General features: G+C 51.2%; 2 protein-coding genes across 6 annotated transcripts in view; one reads left to right on the top strand and one right to left on the bottom strand.

Annotated features, from left to right (window-relative positions):
- The window catches only part of LOC100525318 (solute carrier family 23 member 1-like), a 54874-nt gene extending 50429 nt beyond the window's left edge, over positions 1-4445 (top strand). For 3 of the 4 annotated variants that reach the window (XM_013985609.2, XM_021078775.1, XM_021078774.1), the window contains one exon: positions 532-4445. In XM_013985609.2, the coding sequence (XP_013841063.2) occupies positions 532-791 (260 nt within the window). In that variant the 3' untranslated portion in view covers positions 792-4445. The remainder of the gene's footprint in view (positions 1-531) is intronic. The other variant, XM_021078776.1, reaches the window with a different exon arrangement.
- Positions 2336-27477, bottom strand: STRA8 (stimulated by retinoic acid 8). Of its 2 annotated transcripts, NM_001285970.1 has the most exon segments (11): positions 2336-2585; positions 6293-6404; positions 8282-8355; positions 12650-12655; positions 12658-12680; positions 12683-12933; positions 13673-13873; positions 16564-16648; positions 17684-17759; positions 20398-20622; positions 27365-27477. In NM_001285970.1, coding segments are annotated over 10 exon segments (1095 nt in total). In that variant the 5' UTR covers positions 20590-20622; positions 27365-27477; the 3' UTR covers positions 2336-2510.

Consider the following 27477-nt stretch of genomic DNA (forward strand, 5'->3'; position numbering starts at 1 on the left):
ACAGACCATTGCAATACAGGACATTAAGTGTGATGATGAGCCAACCAAGTCCGTGAGCTCAGACGATGTGGCTGGTGAAGGGCACAGAGCTGCCTTCTTCACTGATGGCTTTTGGAGCTCGCTCCTTGATCCTCCCCACCAAAGCCCCTTGAAAGGACCTCTGTGACAACACCTGCTTCATGGTGTTCCACTTTCCACATTTCTTGTCTCCACCAAATGTCCAGTGCACCTGCATTTCGGAGATACTGCACTGCAACACAAAAAAAGCCTGCCCTGAAGATGTGGAAAGGATCGTGGTTCATAGAGGGCTGTACCCTGGAGCTTAGGGGATGCCTGATGATGAGCCGAGTCGTGCTGAGCTGGTTCTTGGGGTGGGTGAGGGGCAGGAGTAGGAAGAGAAGCCGGAGGAAAAGGGGCAGCTGCGGGCAGGTGCAGAGCACTGAGACGAGACCTCGTGAGTGCCTGAAGGGGGCGCCAGAGGCTCTCTCCGGGCCTGGGCTTGACCGCTGCTCGCTGGCTGTCTCCTATTAGGAAGCCTGGAGGAGAGAGGCCTCCTGGCATGGAATCACATCCAGGAGGAATCCGAGGAGACTGCGAGGGCCTCGGAGATCTACGGCCTCCCCTGTGGGATTGGCACCAGGTTCTGCACGTCCGCCTGCACCCGGGGCCTCCCCTTCTGGCCCAGGCCGGAATGCGGGGGGCAAGGCGAGGTGGGAGTGAGCCAGCTCACGCTCTGCTCCCGGGACTCCTCAGCCGAGCGGCCGAAGGGCGCCGCAGAAACCGCGATGTGAGGACGCTCCTTCCGCACGGCCCGCTGGCCTCTCCATCCCAGCGTGGACGTGCTGATCTCCCGCTCAGGTCTGGGTGGCACCCGCCCTCGCACATGGGGGCGGCCGGATAAGTGTTAGACGAAGACCACGCCAGGCGAGTGTGCTTTGACCTGGTCACTTAGCCACCGACGTCCGGCCCCAGGCCACATCCTTCCACCGTGCCGCCCTCCTGTCTCCAGAAGCCTTTCGTCCATATGCTCCTGGCAGTATTTTGATGCACTGCGAGGAAGAGGCTTTGGGTGGGGCAGGGGACAGAGATGGAGCTGCTTGCTGAAAAGTGAAGGACACAGTTCTCCCTCAAAGAGTCAGGAGGCCCTGCTGGCCCCTCCTCTCCAGCCCCCCACCCCTCCCCCCAAGCCAACCATCTTCAAACCCTGAAGAGCCAGCAAAGCCACCGTCCCTGCATAACCCCAGTGGCAGTCCTTGAGATCAGCTAGAGCTGGGGCAGAGGAGTCAGACAGGACTGGGTTTGGATCCTAGGACTTAACCTGCATGTCAAATTCTTGAGAGGACATGAAACAAAGCATTTGAGAGGCCTTAAGTAGAGGGGAACCACTGTTGTTATTATTTGTAAACTGTGAAGAGCCAGGGGAATCTCTTTTCTCTGCATGCTCAGTGGATTATGCAGAATTCTCCAGAGAAACAGAGCCAATAGGATATATATGTGTGTGTGTGTGTACACATACATATATAAACACATATATACATACACTTACACACACACATGCACACACACACATATGTGCGGAGACTGGGGAAGAGATTGATTTAAGGAATGGGCTCATGTGATTCTAGACGTTGGCAAGTCCAAAGTCTGCAGGATAGGCCAGCAGGCTGAGAAGAGTTGCGGCTGGAGTCTAAAGGCAGTCGCTGGTAAAATTCCCTCTTCCTGGGACCCGTCAAACTTTTGGTCTATGAAGTCCTTCAACTGATTGGATGAGGCCCACCCATATTATGGACGGTAATCTGCTTTTCTCAAAATCTTCTGATTTAAATGTTCATCTCCTCTAAAAAAAAATACCTTCACTGAAACAGTTAGAATAATGTTTGACCAAATATCTGAGTACTATGGCCTAGGCGAGTTGACACATAAAATTAACCATCACGCCCAGCGTACAGGCTGAGGGGCATTTATGCACCCTACCCAGGAGCCTCACCAGAAAGTGCTCAGAACACTGTAGGGCTTGGCTGGGCCTCCATTCAGGAGTCTTTATGACCAGAAGAAGCAGATGTAGCTGACTCTACTTTGATGTCCTGTAGCACAGGGTTGAGATTAGCACTGTCCCTGGGCTCCAGCACTCTCTAGAACCCATCCAAACAGTGCCCTGAATCCAGGTGTGCTGAAAGTACCCGGTGTCATGGCACCTCCAGGGGCAGAACCTGCCTGTCCTCTTGAAAGGCTGTGGCCAGGGCCTCAGGTGCATCTGGTACCCCGTAGCACAGGTGCCCTGCAGCAGGCCAGCAACCTTACACCTAACGACTCTGAAAGACCAACAGACATGGGCCACACTCCTCTTAAACACTTTATAATAATCAGAAGCTACGACCATCAAAATGCTTTTGGAACAGCCCACTCCAAAACATCCTACAAGGCTGGGCAGGGGCAGCCTTGGCTGGCAGCATTCAAACCTGGAGACTGCCTGCCCTCCTCCTCCCCCTCGGGCTCCCAGCCCTTCTGCACTACAGATCTTCGTCGTCAAATGTCTCCATGCACCTCAACATTATCATCTCATCATCAACGGGAAGGTCCGGTTCCTGCAAAACACAGGTAGAAGAGGATTTGGGTTTTTTTGTTTTGTTTTTGTCCTTTAAGGGCCACACCCGCGGCATATGGCGTTTCCCAGGCTAGGGGTCGAATCGGAGCTACAGCTGCTGACCTGCACCACAGCTCATGGCAACGCAGGATCCTTAACCCACTGAGCGAGGTCAGAGATCGAACCTGCAACCTCATGGTTCCTAGTTGGATTCGTTTCTACTGCACCACAATGGGAACTCCAGGATTTGATTTTTAATGAAGGGCTCCTCAGGCAGATGAGAAGGCCCCGACATCTCAGGTGTGGACCCCCCCCACCCCCGACTGCTCCCCGATATCTCTTCAGCTGTAACTTCTCCAGCCAGGAAGTTACAGGCAGTGTGTGTGTGTGTGGGGTGTCCATTTGCATTTCGCTCCACTCCCTGCTTTGTGATTTCCGGAAAGGCTTCCTCTGGATACAGCAGAGCTGGCTTCTTCCGGCCCCTGGGGATTTCTGGGATCCCATAAGAGAGAACCAGGAAATCGTAAAGCTTTATCCAAGTGCCCGGCCACAGAGAACGGTACATTGCACCATGATGCACCCGCTGCAGGGATACCATGCAGCTGTTCCAAAGAAAGGGAACAAGTTGGCACTGTATTTGCGGGATACACTGAAAGGGGCAAGGGGCAGAGCAGTGTGTCTGACAGGCTCCCATTTGTGTTTGAAAAGTCATAGGAAGACCCAGAGAGTATCTCCGACGGCTGTACGAGAAACGGGTCATGGCAGTTGCCATAGGGGAAGGGAGTGCGCTGGGAACCCAGGGACACCAGCAGCAGAGAGACCTTTCGGTAACATTCGAACTTTAAGGCCGTGTTCAGGGGTTAGCTATTAGCTGTTAGGAGACAATGTCTCCAAGAAACAGCGCTGTTTTATTTAGCAAGGGTCTCTGGTTCCCTTAACCATGACCCCAGCTGCCTCCTCTGACCCCCCATGACCTCCTCCCCTCAAAGCACATTCCCGGGTTAGTGCTCTTCCTGCCTCGCCCCACCCCCCCATCGTGAGTCCTGCTGGTTAGGGGTTGATCTCCTCGGGCCCTGGGAAGCACCCTCACCCCAGCCAGCCACCTCACGAGTGTGGGAGCCGGTCCCCAGGGTGATGGCCAGAACGAAGCGTCGCCAGCTCTGGAGAACAGGCCTCGCCGGCCGTGCTCTGCAGGTGGGGCAGGGCGCAGGGAGCCCAAAAGCAGGGAGAGCTGGTCCGAGGAAAATCACCCCAGCCCCTAGCCCAGGGTGAGGACGACAGCAAAGACTGAGGAAAGGGGAAGTCGGGGCACAGGGGGTGCCTGGGGGCCGGGCGACCTGGGAGGGAGCCCCACAATCTCTGTCACACAGATCGCCGGAATATCACTCACAGGATTTTACTTCCTTAAGCCCCGAAAACGGTGATGAGGCATTTTTAAGCTGCAGATGTGTGCGAGCGCTAGGCTGTGAGAGGTGTGTGCTGGAATTGGGGGCTGCAGTGTGTTGAGTAGCACCCCCCATTCATGTCCACCTGGAAACAGTCTTTGCAGAGGGGATGAGTTAAGGATGTCAAGCTGAAATCATCCTGGATTTAGGGTGCGCCCTCAATCCAAAGACCTGGTGTCCTTATGAGAGGGACAGAGAAACACACAGAAGAGGGCCACACAAAGACAGAGGCAGCGACTGCAGTGATACAGCTACAAGCCAGGGGGTGCCCAGGGTGGCTGGGGCCACCAGATGCTAAGAAAAGGCAAGGAAGAATTCTTCCCTCGAGCTTTCACGGAGAACACAGCCCTGCCAATACCTTAATCTGCCTCGAGGCCTTCAGAACGACGAGAGAATAAATTTTGGTTGTTTGAAGACACCAGGCTTGCGGTAATTTGTTACAGCGGTCCTCAGAAACCCGGACAGGTACTAATTAAGTTTCCTCGAACCACCTCCCAGGAAGGTGACGGGACTCGAACTGGGATGGGAATACAGATGCCTTTTACACCACCACCTACCAAAGCCTGAGGCCTCCTGCACCAGGATACCCTTGGATGGCTTGTTCAAAATAGATTCCCGGGAATTCCCACTGTGGCACAGCCCGACTAGTATCCATGAGGACACGGGTTCGATCCCTGGCCTCGATCAGTGGGTTAAGGATCTGGTGTTGCAGTGAGCTGTGGTGTAGGTCACAGATGCCGCTCAGATCCTGCATTGCTGTGGCTGTGGTGTAGGCTGGCAGCTACAGCTCCGATTTGATCCCTAGCCTGGGAACTTCCATGTGCCGCACATGTGGTCCTAAAAAGCAAAAAAACAAAAACAAAACCGAACAAACCCCAGACTCCCAGGGCCACATCTCACAACATTTCAGGGAATCTTGAGTGTGGGGCATCAGGAATCTGCATTTCCTATGAGCTCCCAAGGCGATTCAAGCTTGAGCACCTCTGCTTTATGTGGGTGCTCTAGTCCTGCCTGGATTTCCTTTCCTGCCATGTGTAGAGCAAGGAAGCAGGGAGAAGCAAAGATTGTCTCATCGGTCTATTCTCAGAGGCTTGGTAAAGTGAACTGACCTCACTGTGTCAGGAGGAAGGGGCACAGTGATCAGGGCTGGCAGCCGAGGGTTGGTGGGAGGCGGAGAGTGAACCACAGGGAAGAGCCCTTGGCCCCAAGTGGAGAGTCAAAGTGCTCTCGGCAGAGGCGAAGGGAGGGTTAGCAGGAAGAGCACCACATTGAAAAGCTGTCCTAGGAGTTCCCTGGTGGTGCAGTGGGTTAAGGATCCGGCATTGTCATTGCTGTGGGTGGGATCGCTTCTTTGGCACAGGTGGGATCCCTGGTCTAGGAACTTCCATATGCCTTGGGCATGGCCCCCCCCAAAAAGAAAAGAAAATAGAAAAGCTATCCTAATTATTTTTAGACGTTTTCATTTCTATCACTTGCCTTTCTAAATAAATAGCTGTACTTTTGCTAAATTAGTGAAAAATCGGGAGTTCTCGTCATGGCTCAGCGGAAATGAATCTGATTAGGAACTGTGCGGTTACAGGTTTGATCCTTGGCCCCGCTCAGTGGGTTAAGGATCCGGTGTTGCCATGAGCTGTGTTTTAGGTTGCAGTTGCGACTTGGATCTGGTGTTGCTGTGGCTGTGGAGTAGGCCAGCGGCTACAGCTCCGATTGGACCCCTAGCCTGGGAACCTCCATATGCCGCAAGTGTGGGCACCCCCCCAAAAAAAAATTGGAAAATCCATGGCTATGAATCTGAAAGATCCTGACCCCTCGGTGGCTCAGGCATAACCTCCTCCCTACATGGAAGCTTCCAGGAATGGACCTTCTAACCCAGAGCCCCCACAATACATGTCATTATGTGCTGCACAGACGGCTTTTTGGAAGCAGAAATTAACATCCTTCAGAAGCTGACAGCAGGTATGATCCTGGGGGCTCAGGAGGAGATAACAGTTCGGCCTCTTGGGCATCAGGGAGGCACCCAACAACATTTAGGAAGGCCTGTGAAGGGCCGGGCCCCTGAGGTCTGGTCCCTGCATCGAGGCCCAGGTCTGCCCTGCAGAGCATCCCTCTGGCCCTTCCCTCTGCTTCCCCGGAAATCTTCCTTTCCACAGGAGGCATGAGGCTGAAGTCAACCACCCGCGGAAGAATGTCCCCGTGGTGTGAGCCCTTCCTGCCACCCGAGGGGAGGTGAGCGGAGGCCTCATGACACTCTGCTCTGTCCTACCTGTTTGAACTGCGTGTTAACACAGCAAAGGCCTTTAAAAAAATCGATGATCTGCATGTAGAGCTGAAACTTCTCCTCGGGCTTTTCTGGGTTGCAGATGGCCAGCACGGAACTGACAGCAGAAAGGAGGAAGAAAGAGCAAACATTTAGAATCCTAACCTTTTCCCTCTGCTCACACCCTCTAAACTGTCTGGATTCTAGTGTGAGCCGAGCACCTTGAAACAAGCAGCTGAACCCTCCCATGGCCCAGAGTCCGTCGAGGAAGGTTTGCATGGCCCCGGTTCCAGCATCATGTCTGGAACATTCTGGGAAAGCAAGACTATAGGGAGGTTGGCTCCTGTGCCCTAGATCACATGCTCTGAGCCGTGGCCCACGCAACAATGAGTGTACAGCCTTGTACAGCAACGCTGTGGTTCTGCTCCCTCTGGCGGCTGCACAGGCAGCTCAGGGAGCACAGGGCACTGTCAAGTTCAATCCCCTGAGGTGCCACCGCTCAGGCTCTGGCCCACAGGGAAGGCTGCTCTGCGGATTCCTTTCTCACGTCCCCGGACAAGGGGAGAGACCCACCAGTGGGGCCATGAGTCGGGCCCAGACAGCTGGTGCTCTGACCTCGCTTCCTGCTGGAATGGGAGCAGGCACATCGTGGGAACCCTTGGCAGCAACGCCAGCCTTTTCTAAGGAAAGTAGGAAAAACAAACAACCCCCCCCTCCACATTTTCAAGAGGTTATTTTTTTGTTCCATCAGCAGAGTGAGTGAGGAGTTCTGAAATTGTTTAGAGAGTACACTTGAGCCACTTTTCAGCCAAGTGGCCTTCACAGCCTGAGCCCAGCTGGGAAATAGGAATGTCTGTCTCCAGCCCGTCTCAGCAAAATCAGACTCCACACAGTGCAGGAGGAGCTTGAGTCACCACGGAAAATGGCTTGGAGATTTCGGACAAGTCTGTCTGGACAGTGGGGGGATGGGGAGCAGGTGGGCGGAGGAGCAAATGCTGACGTCTGATATGTAGCCGAAGGCCTGGGCCAGAGTGGAGGGGATCTTTGGGATCGTGAGGACAGGAATGTCACCCTCAATCCCAAGCCAGAAAAACTAAATGTCCCTGACTTCTTTTTTTTTTTAGGGCCACACCCGCGGCATATGGAGGTTCCCAGGCTAGGGATCTAATTGGAGCTGCAGCTGCTGGCCTACACCACAGCCACAGCGACTGGGATCCAAGCCGCGTCTGTGACCTACACCACAGCTCAGGGCAACGCCAGATCCTTAACCTACTGAGCGAGGCTGGGGATTCAGCCTGAGTCCTTATGGATCCCAGTGGGGTTTGTTACAAATGAAACTCCCCAGGCTTGTTTTAGCCATGACGTGAGCACAGGTATCTGAAGGGCCTGTGCCTTTAGGCCATAAGACCACAGCTTTTCAAAAGTCGCAAGGGAATTTCAGTCCTAAACTAGCTGTTTCCGAGTAAACATCTGTGGTACAGGTTTAGTCAAGCTGCTCCTTGTTTTCAAACCTCCCCGGATGCTCTTCTCACTGCGGGGGTGGGGGGGGGTGTCAGCCAGCCCCTCCCTCCCTTCCTTTCACATCCTTCCCATTGGCACCCTGAAAAGTGGCTTCCCCTTGTGCAGTGACTGCCCCAGGCTCAGGCTCTCTGGCCCCCGAGCCCTCACCCACCTCTTGGACAAGATCAACCGCTGTAACCTGCCGACAGCCACCCACCCCGGGCAGCAGTGCAGCACAAACAACCTGGATCACCTGGTGTGTCTCAGCGCTGGGCCGTGATGGAAGAATTTTCTGCTCTGAAGAAACCCCACACAATATCCTCCCCAGGGCAATGGCACAATCCCAGGACCACTCCACTTTGAACTGCAGAACAAAGTCAATCTCCAAGAACTTCCACCAAATTATACACCTCTCTGGGGGGCTGCATGGCAGAGGCTCCTAAACACATCAGCACACACACACACACACACACACACTCACACCCGCTTCCTCACCTGGGGCTAGATGTACTTGGAGCCTCACTTTTGTCCAGGAAACTTGCCACATCAAAGGCATCTTCAAAAAGGATCTGAAAGGAAGCACAGAACTTCATGTGTCAGAAATAACTAGTGTGACACCTGCTCTGGGCTGCAGGGGGAGAAACAGACTCTCCTTCCTTCATTCCCCAAGGGGATCCCTGTTAAAGCTGAGACCCAAACCAGGGTCTCTGTTTGGTGACCTTCCCAGGGGTAAATGTGAAAAGACTGCCAACCCCAGAGACAGCTGAGCAAGGGGGCCCGTGGACTCCTCTTTCTAGAGAAAGCGGGAGCTTAGGGGTGAGAGGCAACAGCCAGAGTGGAGCCTCAGTTTCCACTGGAAAGGGCTCTTCCACACCTCCGGACGGGCAGAGGCTGTCTGAGCCCAGCATCCACAGTCTAGCCGTTTCATGCCAGGGCAGCTGAATGCATAGGTTAAAGGGAGGTCTGGGGTGAGGCTACAGGAGCGCCGACTTCCAGCCCCTCCACTCCCCGAGCTGTGACTTAACTTCCGGAATCCTCCTACAAAGGGAATCACAACAGTACCTATCCGTAGGGATGTCACAAAAATTAAATATTTTGGATGACCCTGGTATATAATAATAGCTCAAACATGCTAGCTGTTTATCTATGATAAAGTGTTATCTTTAAAATACTTTGTAAAAAACACACATTCATTTTGGAAAATAGATAAATTTGGGGGGTTGGTTTTTTTAATTTTTAATTTTATTTTTTATTTTAAATGATTTTTATTTTTTCCATTATAGCTGGCTTACAGTGTTCTGTTAATTTTCTACTGTACAGCAAGGTGACCCCATCACACATACATATATACATTCTTTTTCTCACATTATCCTCCGTCATTCATTCTGGTTTTGGCCACGCTGGCAGCATATGGAAGGTCCTGGGCCAGGGAATCAAATCCACGCCACAGCAGTGACCGAAGCCACTGCAGTGACAATGCTGGATCCTTAACCCACTGCGCCATAAGAGAACTCCAGAAACAGATAAAATGAAGATCATTGAGAAATAATCCCACCCAGAGATGTCCTTTGTGGATATATTGATCTGTTTTCTCTGGTCACCTCCCTGAGCATAGATAGATATATAGTTTATAGATATAGATATAGATATAGCATATATTTCCAATTGTGGAAACTTTCTATTTGATTTTCAGTCCTACTTTTTAAAAAATTGTTGAAGAATGTTAAATATTCCACAGGAACATGATATACAGTCAGGATTGTAGGATTTAGTAAGTAAAAATACAGGATGCTTAAATTTGAATTTTAGATAAAGAATGAATAACTTTTTTCGCATACAAATGTCCCAAGCAATGCACAGGACAGTCTTCGGTTAAAATTTCAACTAGGTGTGCCTTACTTTGTCTGGTGCCCCGTTTTTTTTCTTTTTAGGGCTACATCCTAACGTTCCCAGGCTAGGAGTTGAATCGGAGCTACAGCCACAGCAACACAGGATCCATGCCACATCTGCAACCTATACTGCAGTTCATGGCAAAGCCAGATCCTTAACCCACGGAACCAAGGATTGAACCTGTGTCCTCATGGATGCTAGTTGGTTTCATTACCACTGAGTCATGACAGGAAGTCCTGGTGCCCCATTTATGAGGGGAGAGCAGGGAGTTCTCTGATCCTGGTTGGCAGGCTCTGGCAGGTTCCCCAAGGTCTCCTCTCCGCTTACCTGGAATACACTGCCCTTTGCCCAGGGGTCTTGTGTCTGTGCTTTATGTCTTTTTCCAATTTCCTTCCCCCGGGACTCTGGGCATGTGGAGAGCCCCTCTCTTGGTTTTCTGGACACTGTCTGGTGTCCTTCTTTTTCATATTCCTTTGGTCTCCTCAAACAGGATCTGGAAAGGGGCCGCTGAAAGGCCTGGGCACTCATGTCCATCGGCCCAGAAGCCCTTTTGCTCTGAGTTCCTCCCTGGCAGGCCTGAGGCAGGAACCCTCACGCAACCCACCAGAATCGCAGAATCGCAGCCCACCGCTGTCCTCATCTGTGCAACCCTCTCATAAGCCAGCCCCTGGGAGGAGCATGGCCAGGCTCTGTGGTCCTTCTGCGGCGCCCAGCATGCTTATGGGGCTGTGCCTCTCAGAAGTGAAAGGGACCGGCTACCTGACCAGGGGTTGGCCTCAAACACAGCTGCTCCACAGGGAAACTCTCAGGGGGACCAGGAGCCACAGAGGTTTCCCTACAACTAATTTAGAAGCCACAGCAGGAGTGACTGTGGCTGTGTCCTTACCCTGGCAAAATGTTCCTCTGTCCTGCTCACCTTGTCACCCAGCCCTAGGTTGGCCCAAGCCTGGAGACAATGCTGCCAGCAAAGCCCTGCTCTGGGCACGACTGAGGGTCTCTGCTGCTAGCTTCCCTCAGCGTCAGGAGAACATGAACATAAGCCCTTAGCCCTTCCAGAAAAAGGCCAGGCCTGCTGCTTCCATGACTAGGGGACATTAGATTCTAGGGTTTTCTCTTTGGTTCAGCTCTCGAGGAATGGTTTGTGCTGTAAACGCGTGCAAACACACTCACATGCACACACATGCATGCACGCACTTTACAGTTTGACAGAATTCTCATGCATTTAACATATGTTTTTCTTTTGCCTTTTTTGTTGTGGGACCCCAGGGCCAGGCACTTTGGGGCTACAGAGACATCTAGACTGGCTGATGCTTGCCCTGAGTTGAGGGCTTTTGCTACCGGTCTTCTGGCCCTGCTTTGGCCATTATGGAGGAGAGCTCATGTCCTCTCAAGGTTACCCAGCGTCAGTGGACAATCAGATCAGAAGCCAGAATCCAGTGGAGTGACGAGCGGGGTTGGGGAGGGGACATAGGCGGGGCAGGTTAACTGTGGCATTTCTGCCCTAGTAGTTCCCACCAGTAACATACACATGCATCATTCATCTGGGGTGCTTATTAAAAGTGCAGACTCTGAGCCACCCCCTTGGGGACTGGTTTCAGTGGGACTGGGGTCCTAGTCAGGCACCTCCCTTTGAACCAAACTCCACTTGAGAAGCATCAGGGGAGATCATAGAGGGCTGACCATAAACAGGTGACCAAAGGACAGAGATTCGAAAAAAAATCTGTGATGAAGGATGCAATCCTTGAAGCAGGAACTAGATGTCCTAAACAAGTCCCCCCCACTCACCAGAGGGACTGGGCGAGGTGACTGCAGTTCTCCAGACCTGTGTCCTTGTGGCTGGGAAACCTCACAGAGAATGGGGCATCCAGGGCTTTCCCCCCACCATCAGAGGCACTTGGAGGTTCTCTGGGTCTGAGATTCACCACAGAGACCTTGGACTCCTCAAAGGAACCGCCTGCTGAGGGGTGTTTGGAAAGTCAGAGCAAAGCAGGGGATGGAAGCCATGAAATGTCCTTCAAAGCACCGCACAGGTGTGGAGAGCGAAGAACTGCCCACTCCTGCTAGAAATGGGAGAGCAGATTTAGCCCCAGGTAGCAGCATTAGTTTTTGAGGCTGTCCTAATTATGGAACAGCAGTCGAGAAGCCCACTTTGATCCGAGGACTGAAGTACCGCTAATAGCCCACAATGCTCTGCTTGGCCGCGCACGGCCGCTTTTACCACTGGAATGCTGAGAAGCACATTCATAGTGGAGGGTTTGCACGTGCGCGCGCAAGAAGTTCCGCGACAGTCTTTGGTGTGGGAACCGCCCTGCTCTCAGAACTTGGTTCTGATTGGTCCAAACGGTATTCTATCTCGATGCCTCATTGGCTCAGTCATTTGGCAATCTGGCCAATTCTGGCCAATTGGGGGCAGAAAAATACAGAGGCCATTTCTGGGAAAGTTCTTCCCTGCCCCTTAGGAACGAGCCTCCGGGAGTCCTTCTTCTACGGGATGTAGAGGATGAGGAGTACCAGCTCGATTGCTACAGGGGAAGGAGGAAGAGGAGAGAGAAGAAAAGGCGAGACGTCTACCTGAAGACGGGTAAAGCTGGAAGAAGGGAGGAACCGGGTCCTCCGTGACTTCTGCAGAGACTGAGCCGAGGCGCCCCCGCCGCGGGCCCGCCCGGGGTGTGCGCCGGCCCTTTCTTCTTGGCTTAATGGGCGAGTAACCTGAAGCCCAAAGAACCTTAGTGGATTCGGCCTTTTAAGCCATCTCATGTATAATCCCCATGGAAAGGCCAGGAAACCGACAGGAGAAAGATAAGCATTGTTCTGTGGTTGCGGATGTGACGTCGTGGATATAACTTACCGCGTGCTTCAGAGTCCCAGCAGCACCTCCAAGTTGCTAAGTGACCCCAGGAGCACCCTGGCGTCTCCGGGCAAAGGTGAGGGCGTCTTTCCTGCCCACCCTCCACCCGACCCTGGTGCGCTCACCTCCTCGGGGTGGATACCAGTGAGCAGCTGGCCCCTGGCTGTCGACTCCGCTGTCCTTGACGCTGCCCTCGGCACCGGCCGGCTCCGGACAGGCCTCCGCGAGGCCTGGGAGGCCACTGTGCTTCTGCACCCAAGCCTGCAAGAGGCTGGCCTTCCTCTCCTCAGAGAGGGTCTGCCACAGGTGGGAGATGGCTGCAGACACGATGGGGAGCGTCACCTCCTGCGAGGAGACGATCCCGTTCCCGATCAGAAGGTCCATCGTCTGCTTGTAGAAGTTGAGGTACCTGCAACAGAAAGGGCACGACGCCCAGACCTGAAGCCTGCCGCCCGAGGTCCTCCCTAGTGTCCGCCCTCCCTGCCCCTTGGGGAGCAGAGGCCGTGGACGAAGGAGCTTTGTGCTTCGGGATCCCTGCCTGAGTCCTCCCAGCGCGCCCTGGGAAGCTCTCTGCCCCACAGAAGAGAGGATGAGATGGGGCAGGCTCAGCTCTCTCCCTGGGGGAAAACTGCTTCAAACTCAGAGCCCATGGATGTGCAGACGTGACGTGACCTCGCTTTAACTTGGAAGCTGTTAAGAGAGCCTCCTCCTCTCAGGCGGACACGACGAGGAGCCCACATAGATGCCGAGGGTCTCAGGTCTATGAAAGCGGGTGAGTGAGTGGCAGGGGGCTCCTGAGCCAGCCATCCACAGCCTTTCTTACTCCAAGATCAGTGATGCTGCTGAAAGCTGATCTGTCCTGTGTGTGTGTGTGTGTGTGGAGGGGGCGGGGGAATGAACTTTAGTTGTATAATCCCCACCATCAGCCCCCCAGAGTCTCCCCAAATCAAGTCTTAGTGAACACAGTGTACACGCTATGCAAACGTGGCTTCAAGACTGTTTCCTGGCCCCTCTGCCAACCCCATCCCCAGGCCCCTTCTATGCGGAAATCCTAGAGCTTCCATAACTGGGGCCTGGTCCGAGGGTGCACAGATGGGCAGCAGGCCCCAGCCGAGCGCCTCCCTCCACAGGAGCCCTGCTCTTCCCACCGTTCAAATTCCATGAGGTCTGGCAACAAGGTGACCGGGGAGTGTAGGAGCTCCACTTTTTTCTCCTCTTCCTCCTCTTCCTCCTCCTCGTCCTCCTCTTCTTCTTCCTCGTCCTCTTCTTCCTCGTCAGGGTCCTTCCCAACTGCCTCAATTGGGCACCAGGTGTCAGAGCCTTTCCTATAAATTTTATTTGATACCAGACTGGGGAGGAAATAGAAACAAGAAAAGTATAGACTCATGTGCCTCATGAACATCAGCATTGAAAGTCTTAACACTCTATGTATGTATGTATATATATGTATATATATATAATACACGCACACACACACACACACACTATGACCAAGTGGGGCTTAGCCTGGGAATGTAAGATGGCCGGTTCAAACTTTGAAAATCAATCAGTGTAACTCACCATATCAGCAGATTAAAGAAAAAAAAATATGATCATCTGCATATGTGCAGAAAAGCACTTGGCAAAATTCAACATCCATTCATGATAAAAACTCTCAGCGAACTAGGAATAGAAGGGAATTTCCTCAGTCTGATAAAGGGCATCTTAAAAAACCCCACCACTAACCTCATACTTAACAGTAAAAGGCTGTTTCTCTGCTAAGATCAGGAGCTAGACAAGGCTGTCTTACCACTTCTATTCAAAATCATGCTGGAGATTCTAGCCAGTCTAGTAAGGTGAATAAAAGAAATAAAAGGTATACAGATTGGAAAGGAAGAAATAAAACTGTCTTTACTTGAAGACAAGGTGATTATGTCAAAAATCCCAAAGAACAAAGGAGGGAGCAAGGTTGCAGAATACAAGGTCAATATGCAGAAACAATAGTATTTTCATATGCTAGCAATGAGCAATTGAAAATTGAAATTTTAAAAAGTATCATTTACAGTAGCACCAAAAACCATGAAAAACTTAGGTTAAATACTAAGGTTTAAATGAAAAACTCAGTATATATAAAAAAGTGAGTACGTTGGACTTAATCAAAAGTTTAAATTCTGCTCTTTAGAAGACAGTGTTAAGAGAATAATACAACATGAAACAATTTGAAAACCAAGACTCGTACCCAGAATCTCTTCATACGGATAGGAGAAATCCAAAAGCTATCACACTGAGGTTAAAAAGCAAGTGCACAAAAGAAAACAGGAGGACTCTCAGCCTCTCTCGCTCTCTGTCTCGCTCTCTGTCTCGCTCTCTCTCCTTCTCTCTCTCTCATTCTTCTAATCTGAATGGAGGAAGTCTTTCCTGTTTGCATGGTTGAAACGAAAAATAGAAACATCGAAAACAAAATAGCAAAACAACCAACCAAGGAACAATCTTTTGGGATCCAGATACTAAAAGGAGAGCTAATTTCTCATGATACATAAAGCGTTCCTACCTCTAAAAAGGAAAAACCACCAACCCAACAGGAAAATGAGCAAAGAATAGGTTAAAAAAAAAAAAAAAACAACTCCTGGGAAGGGAAATACAGATGATCCTGAACAAAGGCATTTGAGCTCACTCATAATTAAATTAATTAGAATATATTAATTATAAAATGTAATTCATCTTTTCCTCTGCTGGTACCACAGTTTTAATTATTGTAGGTTTATAATAATTCTAGTGAAAAAAATCCTCTCTAGAAGAAAAGTCATCAGTAACTCCACCCAAAACGATAGGAAACAACCTCAGTTCACCTTGGTGGGCTCTTGGGAAGTTCTAAGAGCAAGCGGTTTCCAGTCCCCTTTTCAGAAGGAGTGAAACTGTTCATACATGTACTCCCTTGCCTCCTCAGAAGGTCAGCCTGCGCATCCACTGTGCTGGACGTGCCCTGGGGCCACCAGAGGTGAGGAGGGCCCAGCCGTTGTCCCCAAAGCCCAAGCCGCTCTCGAAGCAGTTGTGCAAGATGAGAAGGCGCAGGGCCTGGGCCATCCTTTGAGGACATGGCAAATACTGCAGTTACAGAGTACACACCAGCAAGTGTGAGAGTGAAGTGTCCCACGTGAGGATCCCCAGAGGAGGAGAAGGACATCACTCACATCAGTCTCTCTTTCAAAGTCTGAGTGTGACATTCTAAACAAAGTGCCCCTTCAGCACCTGTGACACCCAGTGGCCTGTTTTTCCCTGTCCTCTCTCAAGCCCGATTTGGCTTTTCTTAGGTTCCTATGAAGCTAGGACAGAAGATGGCTATCTGAATTTTCCTTGTTTTCATATATATCCTTCAAAAATGCCATTAGTTGAGTTTTTTCAAAAGCTATACTACAGGGAGTTCCTGCCATGGCTCAGTGGTTAATGAACCCGATTAATATCCATGAATGTGCGGGTTTGATCCCTGGCCTCGCTCAGTGGGTTGAGGCTCTGGCGTTGCCGTGAGCTGTGGTGTAGGTCGAAGATGTGGCTCAGATCTGGTGTGGCTGTGGCTGTGGTGTAGGCCAGCAGCTGCAGCTCTGATTTGACTCCTAGCCTGGGAAACTCCATATGCCATTGGTGCAGCCCTAAAAAGACCAAAGGAAAAAAAAATAAGAAGAAAAAGAAAAAAAGAAAAGCTTACTACAATATGAAAACTATTATCTCATTTTTCTATAAAATAATACACAAATTTTAAAACCTAGGATAGTCTTTAAAATTATTGATTTTCTTTGGTGAGATAATGTGTACTTTTATTTTCTTTCTTGGGCTTTTTGTCTTTTTGACATTGTCTATTAATAAGCAGGATTATTTTTATAATTGGGAAAAATACAGTACATGTTATTAGAATAAAAGAGAAACCTCACCAGCGCAAGACTTCTCAATAGCTAAGCAGCCCCTCTTCCTGTGTCCTGCCTCCTGGAGAGGAAAGGGGCTGCTGAGCTAGGGCAGAACAGTAGGAGAGCAGCAGGCTGGGTCTCCTGGAACTTGGGTGTCTCACCTGGGGTTTCTGGAGTACATGCTGGCATATTCTCTCTTGGCCTCCTCTAAGCTGTTTGCATTCCCATCCTCCAGGTTGAAGGATTCTATTGGGGAGTTGAAGGTACAGGTCACATAAGATAAAGTCAGGACTTTGTCAAGTCTGCTGCCTTTCGTGGCCTGAGTGGACCATGGGTGGTCGCTGAGACTGCCCAGGTTCCATGTTAGAGAGTCAAGAGCCGAATTTCACCTCTCCTTTTAGATGTGGGGAGAAAGCACTAGAGCAGGGGATGAGCTTCTTGAACTGGCCCTTTTCTGTCAAGACATGGAAAGTACCCCTTTCAGAATTCAGCTTCCACTAGCTTACTAAACCCAAATTCCGGAGTTCCTGTCATGGCTCAGCAGAAATGAATCTAACTAGTGTCTATGAGGATGCAGGTTTTATCCCTGGCCTCGCTCAGTGGGTTAAGGATCCAGCGTTGCCGTGAGCTGTGATGTAGGTTGCAGATGCGGCTCGGATCTGGTGTTGCTGTGGCTCTGGCATAGGCCGGCATTGCTGTGGCTGTGGCGCAGGCCAGCAGCTACAGCTCCAATTTGACCCCTAGCCTGGGAGCCTCCATATGCCACAGGTGCAGCCCTAAAAAGACAGCACCCCCCTCCCCGCCCCCCCAAATTGCAAGCAAGCTATGGCTCCCAGACTGAGTGTCAAAGAAGGGAGACAGCTTCTGCCTTTTGCCGTTTTTTTTTTTTTTTTTTTTTTGCCACGCCTATGGCATGTGGAAGTTCTCAGACCAAAGGTCAAACCCGGGCTGCAGCAGTGACCCAAGCCACTGAAGTGGCCCTGCCAGATCCTTAACCCTCTGGGCCACAAGAAAACCCCTGCCCTTTGCTTCGATTAGACAAGCCTCAGTCCACTTCGCTGGCTTCTCAAGAGGAGGTCAGGTACCCTTCAAAAGCACCCAGACAGATGTCTGTCTGTCCTGCCAGACCCTAAGCTCCCTGAGGACAGAGGCATGGATCTCACTGTTCCCCTGGCCCAGGCGCAGGTACACAGTAGGCTCTTAATACATATATTTTCAGTTGGCTTAACCCGATCTCTCTGTTTTCAGTAGAAAAACCAACCAACCAGCCCTCCCCCTTACCTTTCAGCTTCAGCAGATTATCCAGGGTTTGTTCTAGTTCCTGAATGTGAGCCTTCGCCCTATTCAAGACCTGCCACTGAGGACAGAAACAGACAAGGCTGAAAGGCTGGCCTCCCACTGCAGAGGTGGTTTTGTGGACATAGGAGCCCCTTTCTGGGTCCGAGGCCACCCTCCCTCAGGTGCAAAGTCACAGTCCTTGACATTGTCGATAGGAAAGGTAGGCAGTTTGTCCTGAGGCACAGACGCTATGAAGTTTCCTCGTATTCTGGAAATGGCTCTCACAGAAACACCGAAGTATTTGGAAACAAGTTGTGCTCAGCAAACAGCTAGGGCTACAGACTACAATTCACACTCCTTGAGGTTGGGACAGACCGTGATGGCAGAGGCAGGCTGATGAATAGGAGCTCCGGCCAGGCACAAAGGCTTCAAGTTAAATTCTCAGTTGTTATAATGTGCAACTGGCTGGTTAATATTAAATGTTCAATTCTAATATTTTTTCTTTGCCAAATGCATACACTCTAGTTGATCTAAAAACCTATCAAATGCTCTGTCAACTTGAACTCTGAATTTCCTGTTCTGCAAGACTAGAATCTCAAGCATTTCCACCCTTTCTCCCTCCCTCCCTCCCTTCCTTTCTTTTTTCCTTCCCTACTGTGTGCAGTATTACTAAGGTCAAAAGGGGAGTTGTAAGATTATTCAAAAATGAGAAACATTAAATATTGCTTATTTTGCAGCCCCCACCCCCATGCCTGCCAGGAGTCACACCCCTTCATCAGGCATGGATGTATAAGGGCAAAGCATGTGCTTAGCCCTGGGGACACAGAGTAAACAAGACAGCCCTGCTTTCAGGCCGCTGACACTCTAGAGGGAGGATGAGCATGGAAAGACTACTCCTAGCCCAGGCTAGGGTTCAGGAAGCGCCACAAAGGGCTGTGGGAACGCAGGCGGGGGAGGGGCTTGATGGAGTAGGGCGCCAAGCAGAGTAGCATGAGTCACGCTGAGCCCAGGGGTGTGCACAGACATTGAAGGCAGAGCCGACCTCCTGAGCTGAGATATAAAAGGCTGGAGGACGTGGGCCTCGCTCAGGAGCTGTGGAAAGGCGAAGGGGTGGCGGTGGGAGAGGACACCAGAATGGCTAGGGGCCCCCAGCCCAGGTGCTGCTGTTCTAGACTCGCACCGCCCTGGCTGGTGCATAAGAACGAGGCTTAAGGGAACTAAAAGCACAGCGCTCTGCAGACACAGGCATCCCAGGCAAATGTGCCATCCCAGGCAAATGGCCTCACTTCGTGGGGCCTCGGTTGCCTCCTCTGTCAATTGAGGAAGGTGGGAATAGAACTGTGAGGCGTCAGCGAGGCGACATGTAGGAAAATGATACCACATTCTCAACCACACAAGACCACGCTACCTTTTTCATGCTGTTCTCTCGTGGGACGCCACAGCCGGCCTCTGAGGAAGCCGTGGCTGTGGTCGCTGTTTAACAGATGTGTTAACGGAAACTTAACAGCTACCCTGTCCCACGTGGATCCGGGCCCGTGAACAGCCGGGCTCTCAACCACCCCGTCATGAGGTGCCAGTTTTAGGGGGTACAAGGGGTATTCTTCTAGATTTACTTCCATTCCTGACAGCCCTGAGTAGGCATGCTGCCAGCCTGTGCGCCCTTCTTCACTGGCCAATGACAGAGGCTTTGGGGTTTTCATGCACCCCTGCAAGCTTGTCACCCAGGGGACACAGAGCAGCGCTTTGCCAGGTGGCCCAGATGTGGGCTGTCCCTTCCCACCCCCACCCCGCGTCCCGGGCCCCCAAGCCTGGCTCCACAGAGACGAGGAGCCGCCCCCCCCCCCGCCTCTGACCCCCATATGCTTTTCGAGGAGCCAGTAAGACCTCTGCTGAGATTCTTTCAGTCCCACCTGAAGCCTTCCTGTGCTCCACCAGGGTGCACAAGGGTGCTCGGGGTGCCTTCCTCTAATTTCCACAGAGGCCCCGTGCCCACTGAGGGGCTCTTCTGTGTGCCTGCCCTCCGCCAGGGTCTGTGCCAGCTCCGGAAGCAGGAAGCAGGATGCTCCAGCCGGTCACTTAGTCCCTCTGTGTTAGTGCAGCTCTGCTGCAAGCACCAGTCCAGAGGGAAACCCGTTGTCTGGAAACAGTCAAAGGGCGATGAGCTTGTCCAGAGAGGTGGACAGTGGAAAGAGAGCCAGGTGTGGAGCCCAGAACAGGGCCTCTCCTGGTCCTGCCACCAAGGGCTGACGGGTTCTGTCTCCACTCTGGTTCCTCCTCTGTTAAAAGAGGGTAAAGGGATTGGAGGCTATCAGGGCCCTCCCCCTGTTGGGTGCCTCCTAGATGCTTCCCCGGCAGAGGAGGGCTTACCTCGAGAGCCCTGTTGCTTAGAGAGGGACCTGGGTGGTGCATGAAACCTGACGGTTGCATACAGGCATTGTATGTGTGCACGTGTGTGTGTGTGTGCTTGGGGTGGGGTTGCAGTGTTTGGGCAGTTGCTGGAGACTCACCACTGCCCTGAGAGGGATGGGCATCGGGGTTGCTGGCTGACCAGGCCTCTGGGGCCCGTCATTTCCCTTCTGACGCCAGGCTTGTCTGCAGCAGGCAGGTATGGCCCAGCTCTCTCGCTGTACCCACAGAGTGCCTGAGGTGTCCCCACCTTGGCTCCTCAGTCCCTCCGTGTGTGGGAGCTTTTCCTCCCTGCCCTCAGGTCCCCATACCTTTGAGGCTGTGAGGTCAGAGTGAAAGTAAACGGCTTTCCTGAGGTTGCTGAAGAGCCCTGCCAGGGTGGCTCGGTGGCGGGCCTGGGACAGGCGTCTGCGGGCCACCCGAGGCTCAAGCACCTTCAGCTGTGCCAGGGGCCGGGGCATCGCTCTGCCGCTGGGGTTGCCGCCTTCTCCAGAGGTTGCCATGATCAGCTGCAATGCACGGGGCTTTGTTTGGCCCTAGGTAATAAAGACACATTAGAGAGAAAGGAAGGCAGATTGAAGCAGAAAGAAAGGAGGCGTGGCTCCCAGGTAAAGGGTCTCAAACCAATGAGTATAATCAATAGTAAATACACAACAAATAACAGATGATACAAAACCTTTCATTGAAGCTTGACTTCTAAAAACACAAGGTGTTGACTTATTATTGAAGAGCACTTTGGCTTTACACCAGGAAGTTTCCAGAAGCTTGCGGGTACTCACCAGGTACTTGTTAATTGACAGTGGCGGCCAAGCAGAGCAAGCCATACCCTGGTATCTCATTGTTCATAGTCTGTTAGAGGCTAAACAGCTGTGTGTCCCACCCTTTGCGGTCTGTCCTAGCCTGAGAACACCCCCCTCTTTGAGCTGGGCAGTGGTTACGCAGGTGTATATAACATATGAAAAAATCCATCAAGATGTATTCTTCAGACTGGTGAACTTTTCTTTTTTTTTTTTTTTTTATTTTCCCACTGTACAGCAAGGGGGTCAGGTTATCCTTACATGTATACATTGCAATTACAGTTTTCTGCATATATATTATGTTTCAAAAAGAAGAGAAAGCACTTTTCTCTGTGTGAAAGCAAAAAAGTCCCGTGACGGCAGAGCAGTAGAAGCTGGTTTGCCTGCTCTGACTTCCAGGGGGTTCTGAAGATGGTCGTGTCGTTCTCGGATCACCTTTGATTTTACAAACCAGGAGCCCTTCTCTAGGAGAGACGGTTCTAGGGCTGATGACATAATGGCTTTAATAAGAAGCTGAGCCATGGATGGCTCTGCCAGCTCTTTGAATGGGGCAGGAGCTGCACTCTCATCACCTCTGTGTCCCCTCTGCTCAGCGCTGGGTTTGAGTGAAATAGGGTGGGAGCTCTCTGCAGGGTCTACTCTCGCCTGAGCTCAGTCCTGCTGCACAGTGACAAGGCATGACCTGGGCCGGTTTTGATGAGTGTCAGCCCCTGCCCTTCCCCACCCGGGGCGGGGAGGGGGGTGCTGATGAAAATACACATGCCCAGGCCCCGCCTTGAAAACACGGGCTCTACATCTCCTGGGGGTGGCCCAGGTGCCTGCGTGTGTGACACGCTTCCCAGGTGATTCTGATGCTTTCTGGTTGAGCCACCGCTGGGGCACTCAGCCGCCCTCTCAAAGCACTCAGCTGGGAGAAGAGTCTCCTCTGTGAGGGGCTGTCGGGGGTGCGGATGGAAGAAAGCTTTCCCACTAAGTTCCAGGGGGCACTGGCCCCGGAGACTGTGAACCCGGTCAGGCAACATGGGATTTTAAAACATCTTTTAGGTCAGACGGCAAATCTCCTGTCACCAGTGTGGTCTCCCCAGGGCGTCGGCTTTCCCTGGGTTTCCCTCTCAGAGCAGTGGCGGGATGATGGGGAGTTGGGGCCATTGCAGTCGCCTGGCTGGTCCCTCTGAGCTCCTGAATATTCATTCCTGAGTTTAGGCCATCCCCATGGGCAGGACAGAGGCCCCTCCAGCCTGAGAGCTAGGTTACACTGGAGGCCACACTTTGATAGTCTCCAGTTTCCAGACACCAGCACATCTTTAATAGGAAGCAAAGTGAAACAGTGGCGGTTTTGAACTGCCTAGGGGGAAATGGGAACTTTTTGAACCTAAGAACAAGGTCTTCTTTATCTGTGAAAATTAAAGAGAAATGCATGTGCCTGGACACCAGGGAATTTAGGTCGACAAATGGAGGTAGAGATACCAGGATCCTCGCAGGATCTCGAATTCTCTAGTGGTCTAGGAATGCTAACACTGAAGGCCTTTGGACTTGTGGAGAGTCTGGAGCTCTCCCAGTGCCAATGCTGAATAATTTGGGTTTCCTCCTGAGCCTCTGTCCAAACACACTCCTCTGGAAATACCTGGATGGGTGTGCTGTAGGCATTGGCTAAGAGGGCAGCCCTCGGCCTCTCCTGTAGAGGGCAGACCCTCCCAGCACTTGCTGCCTCGGGGAGCAGCCTTCTCTGCCTGCCTCTAGGGGTGGGGATGGTGCCAGAGCATCTGCCCAGCTGTCCTGGGGAGCGGTGGCCTCCATCTGACCCCACCTGCCGCAGGCGCCCCAGGTCAGGAACTGAAGGGGGAGAGATAGGGGATGATCCTTCCACTCTGCTCAAAGGGGAGAATCCAGCCAAGTTTCTGATGAAGATTAGGCCTTGATTAGACTGTACACAATTTTAAATATCTCAGTCCTAAATGCTGCCTCCTGCTCTCCACTAGGGATGGTTTGCTCTGATCCCCAAACACCATTCTTTCCAATTTATCTTTATTGACTTGCGCTGTGGACCCAGCAGGAGCTTAGGTGGGTATTTTTCAGACAGAGCCATTTGTTCTAATAATATGGTTGGATTTGTCCCATCTACACCTGTGATCTGTATGAAGGGGTGGCTCGCCCGGGACCAGGACCACAGAAGGCTTGTTTTCGGGTTGGGGAGGGGAAGGCAGGCCCCTCCTCCACCTTATTACAAGCTTGGCTCTTTTGCTAGCAATGGGGCAACTAACTGTAAAAATAGGATCAAAACATGATCTTTGATTTAAAAACAGAACAAAAACAAACTTTTTCTCGTAAAGGTGCTACACAGATACAAAGTGTGTGAAGGAAAGTGTTCCCAGCAGTATTAAGGTATTAGAGCAGTATAGAGAGTATGGTCTGAGACTCCATCCCCAAGGCCTGGAAATCTGCATTTTAATAGGATTGACCACTCAAAATCTCCCATTTCTCCCTTTTCTGACTACCAACAAGAGAACCTTTTCTAGCCTGCCTGCCAACTTCTATTCTATGGCCCATTTTTCTTTCCTCCCACTTACAATATCCCCCTGCCCTCAGTTTCTACCCACCTAGATTCAGCTCTTCCTTCAAGTGCCAGTTTAAGTCCCAGTTTCTCTGAGAAGTTTCTTAGCCCCAGTCCACACTGATTTCTCATTTCAAACTTGTTTTGTCAACAGATCAGTAAGATCCTTCATCAGGATCCATGCATCCAGCACCAGAATGTCCCTTCTTTCTGGGTGCATCAGTAAGGCGTAAGATGGAATAGCATTCAGAGAACACCTTGCAGGCAGGGAATAATAGCAAGTTCAACCCTGACCCAAAAGACCTCTCTGGATCATAAGCATTTACAATCTCATGAATTTAGTTATTTACAAGATTCACCGTGAGAAGCACATATCTGAGAAGCTTTAAAAGCCTTTGAGGAGTTCCCCTGTGGTGCAGCAGGTTAAGGATCCAGCATTGTCACTGCAGTGGCTTGGGTTGCTGCTGTGGCTCAGGTTCAATCCCTGGCCTGGGAACTTCCTCAGGCTGTGGGGGCAGGGGAAAAAAAAAGCACCTTTGAAGGTGTTGCTGGCCAATTGCTATGTAAGACTGGTTGGGAGGGGTTTTACAGGGGCAAGAACCCAGGTATCCTATTCTGGCTCAGGAAACCATGCATGTTTGGAGGGTGAGTGTGAATGTCTGGGCATCTGAAATGTGTGAGAACTGGGGGGCGGGGGTGCTCAGTATGCTGGAAAGAATCTAGTCCTGTGAATCCACAGTGGGTGGGATGATGCTGAAATGTAGGCAGAGATGATACCCGGCCAATGAGATGAACTGGTGTGGGGGAAAGGCAGAATGGATTACAGATGGGCTCAAGATCTGGGTTGTAACTCTAGCTCTGTGTTAACCAGTGATGTGAGTTTTTATGAGCCAAGAAGCCTGAAATCTTAATTTCTTCATCTGTATAAAGAGGTGGAAATGTCTTTATAGTTTAAACTTGCCACCTCTGTGAGGTTATTGTCATGATTCTGGGACTATCTGGAACATGGGCAAGTGGCATAAGCTGCTCGCTTTCCAACAGAAATAGAGGGAGGTGCACACAACAGTGTGGGGACTGCCGCTCAATAAACAAATGTTTACTGGGCTCTTTGCTTAGAGCCTATTCATTCTGCAGGAAACTGAGGCCAAAAATAATATTAGACATTTCAGAATGTCCATAGCTCTGATTTCTTTTTACAAAACTTTTTACTGTGTTCAATACTGTTCATTATTTAACCTTCGATCTCACAAACTTAGAAGACAGCTTCATTGATGCATTCTTCTGCAAAGACATTTTGTGAAGGTTCGTGCTGTCATGCCATATATATATATATATATATATATATATTTTTTTTTTTTTTTGGTCTTTTTGCCATTTCTTGGGCTGCTCCAGCGGCATATGGAGGTTCCCAGGCTAGGGGTCTAATTGGAGTTGTAGCCGCCGGCCTATACCAGAGCCACAGCAACGCAAGATCCAAGCTGCATCTGCAACCTACACCACAGCTCACGGCAATGCCGCATCGTTAACCCACTGAGCAAGGGCAGGGACCGAACCCGCAACCTCATGGTTCCTAGTCGGATTCGTTAACCACTGCACCATGATGGGAACTCCTGTCATGCCATATTTTTAAAATAACTTCTCATATATAAAGCAAAACATATTTTCATTACCAAAGACTTCCTATTAAAACACAACTTAATGCTCGCTTAGAGGTGAAGTTTTTTTAAAAAGCAAAAACAAAAACAAAAAAACTTCATAGGCTAGACTTTAAAAAATATGACCTCACCATCTCTGAGGTTCAGAGTAACCTGCAATCATTTTCAAGCATCAGTCCATAAAACATTAGAGTGTGATCCAGTCTCATTAGCAGACCCTAAGCAAACGCATATAAGACACTGGATAATGTCTTGCAGTCCACCAGCTGCTTCCTTTTAGTTCCTTCCCTATGCTTATCAGATCATGATTTAAAAAAAAATTCCGAAATTTATTCTTGAAAATATGTAGGGCATCACAATGACATGTACACACGCTCATGTTCAAGTTTAGACCCAGACCTAAATGGCCACCTGTTTGGATCCACAGGCCTGACTCAATTCGCCTGTACATAAACACCCACAAGGCCAAGGACAGCTTTCTCGAAGTGAGCGGGCACAGTCTCCTCAGCGTCCAGTCGGCTCTCACCCTCTGAGGGAGACGGGCACTGGCCACTCGACGTCCCACTCCCTGGACGTGAGGGACACCAGACGTCCTGACAGCAGTCACCGGCCTCTCTCACGCCAGCAGAGGGGGGACCGGGGCTCTGCCGGGGCCAGACAGACCCAGCAGCTTCCCAGTGGGCCCTGGGGACCAATCGCGGCATGTCCCCGGGGCCCACAGCCAATGGGAGCGCGCGGTGACGGACCAATGAGGACTGGGCAGTGGAAGAAACAGTGTAACTTGTTGTCTGAAGGCAACACAGAAAGGAGGGGAGGAGGGGCAGCGCTGACCTTCTCACCTTGCCCAGGGGCTCCTTTCCAAGTGGAGGCTGAGTGGGGCAGGGACTCTGTCACCTCAGATGCCCCGCACAGCCTGTATGTGCCCACGAACACTAAATGGACGGCCTCCGACTGGGTCCAGTGATCCGATGTGGAGCCCCAGGGTCCTCACCCCTCACACGGGGCTCTGACACCTGCCTTACAGGGTTATCCTGAGGCTCAGAGAAGACACGTTCAATAAAGGGTCCAGGGCACAGGCTCCCTGTCTCAGGGGGAAAGATGTGAGGAAATAGAGAAGCGCATAAAAGGAGGGGCCGGGGAATGATGTTTTAAACTGGGGAAGAAGAAATGCGGGGGGGGGGGGGGCTAAGAAGGGTTGCGCGGAAGAGGCCTTTAAAAGGTGGAATCAGGAGTTTTCTGGTGGCTCAGTGGGTTAAGGATCTGGTGTTGTCACTGCCGTGGCTCAGGTTGGATCCCTGGCGGGGGAATTTCCCCATGGCACGGGCCAAAAATATAAATAAATAAAAGGTGGGATCAAAATAGCAAGAAGAAAAGGGAAACAGTCTCACTTTGAGACAAGAGCAAGTATTCTTCCACCTTAGGGAAAAAATTCATTTTCCCCCAAATATAGACTCATGTCCTTAGGTATTTTTTGCTTGAATTCCTGCACCCCTGAATGTTACATGACAGTCGCGATCCCACACCTTCAGTTTGGCTAGGAAGCAGCAGCCTTGCCAGATGTCCCTTGTTGTTCCCTGACCTGGGGCAAAAGCTACTGCACTCTGGGGCAGGGGTGAACCAGAGGTCACACCACCTGGACGCGGCAGCCTGTGCCTGGTGGCACTGGGATTGGATTCTGATCCAGGATGTGCTTCACAGTGACTGTGAGTTCTACCCAAAGCAGACAAATAGGTTCAACTTCTGACTTTGGTAGAACATTAAATTAAACAGTGTGCTATGTAGAAAGAAACTGCTACATGGAAAGCACCCAGTAGGAGCAAATTCTCCTTCTTTTCAAGGTAAATGTGACTTACTCCTTTTAAGACAAAATTCTGCCTGGGTTGAGGCTCTGTCCCTTCTGGCTGTCAGGCAGCTTTTTCTCAGGGTCACAGAGAGTCCCTGAGAAGCTGCTTTTTTCCCCTCTTCCTCTCTCCCTGGTTTCTCTTCACTGGCCCTGATCCTTGCCTCCCATCACTAGCTCAGCAGTGCTGAGACCCTGTGGGAGCAGAGGGCATTCAGGTGTCTGTGCACCTCTGTCTTGGAGGCCTTACCTTTGCACAGGGAGGACACCCAGAGGTCCAGACACTTACCTGCCCGGCCTTTCATCTCATCACCCTTCACCCGCATCAACCACCACCAAACACATCTGCCTCCCCGGATGCGGCCCACTGGGAAGCAGATCTGCACCCAGAAAAAATGCAGTCCTGGGGGGTGGGATGTTACAAGGCTTCCTTACCTGCCTCAGCCTGATTTCCTTGAAGAAAATGAGGATCTCTGGTCCACTTCAGTCAGCCTTCCCCACAGCTGTGAGGCAGAAGGCTCTGCTCATGAACCCTGGGACCGCCTGGT

This window comes from Sus scrofa, chromosome 18 (assembly GCF_000003025.6).
Source record: "Sus scrofa isolate TJ Tabasco breed Duroc chromosome 18, Sscrofa11.1, whole genome shotgun sequence".
In the NCBI taxonomy this organism is placed as follows: domain Eukaryota; kingdom Metazoa; phylum Chordata; class Mammalia; order Artiodactyla; family Suidae; genus Sus; species Sus scrofa.

What these genes read in the sequence shown, in the direction of transcription:
- STRA8 (XM_021078488.1), bottom strand. Translation starts at nt 20,589, where the DNA reads ATGGCAACCTCTGGAGAAGGCGGCAACCCCAGCGGCAGAGCGATGCCC. An exon ending in GGTGCTCCTGGGGTCACTTA is followed by an intron (nt 12,369 to 12,561) that starts GCAACTTGGAGG and finishes TCGCCCATTAAG; the next exon opens with CCAAGAAGAAAGGGCCGGCG. An exon ending in CTCCTCATCCTCTACATCCC is followed by an intron (nt 8,384 to 12,164) that starts GTAGAAGAAGGA and finishes TAGTTATTTCTG; the next exon opens with ACACATGAAGTTCTGTGCTT.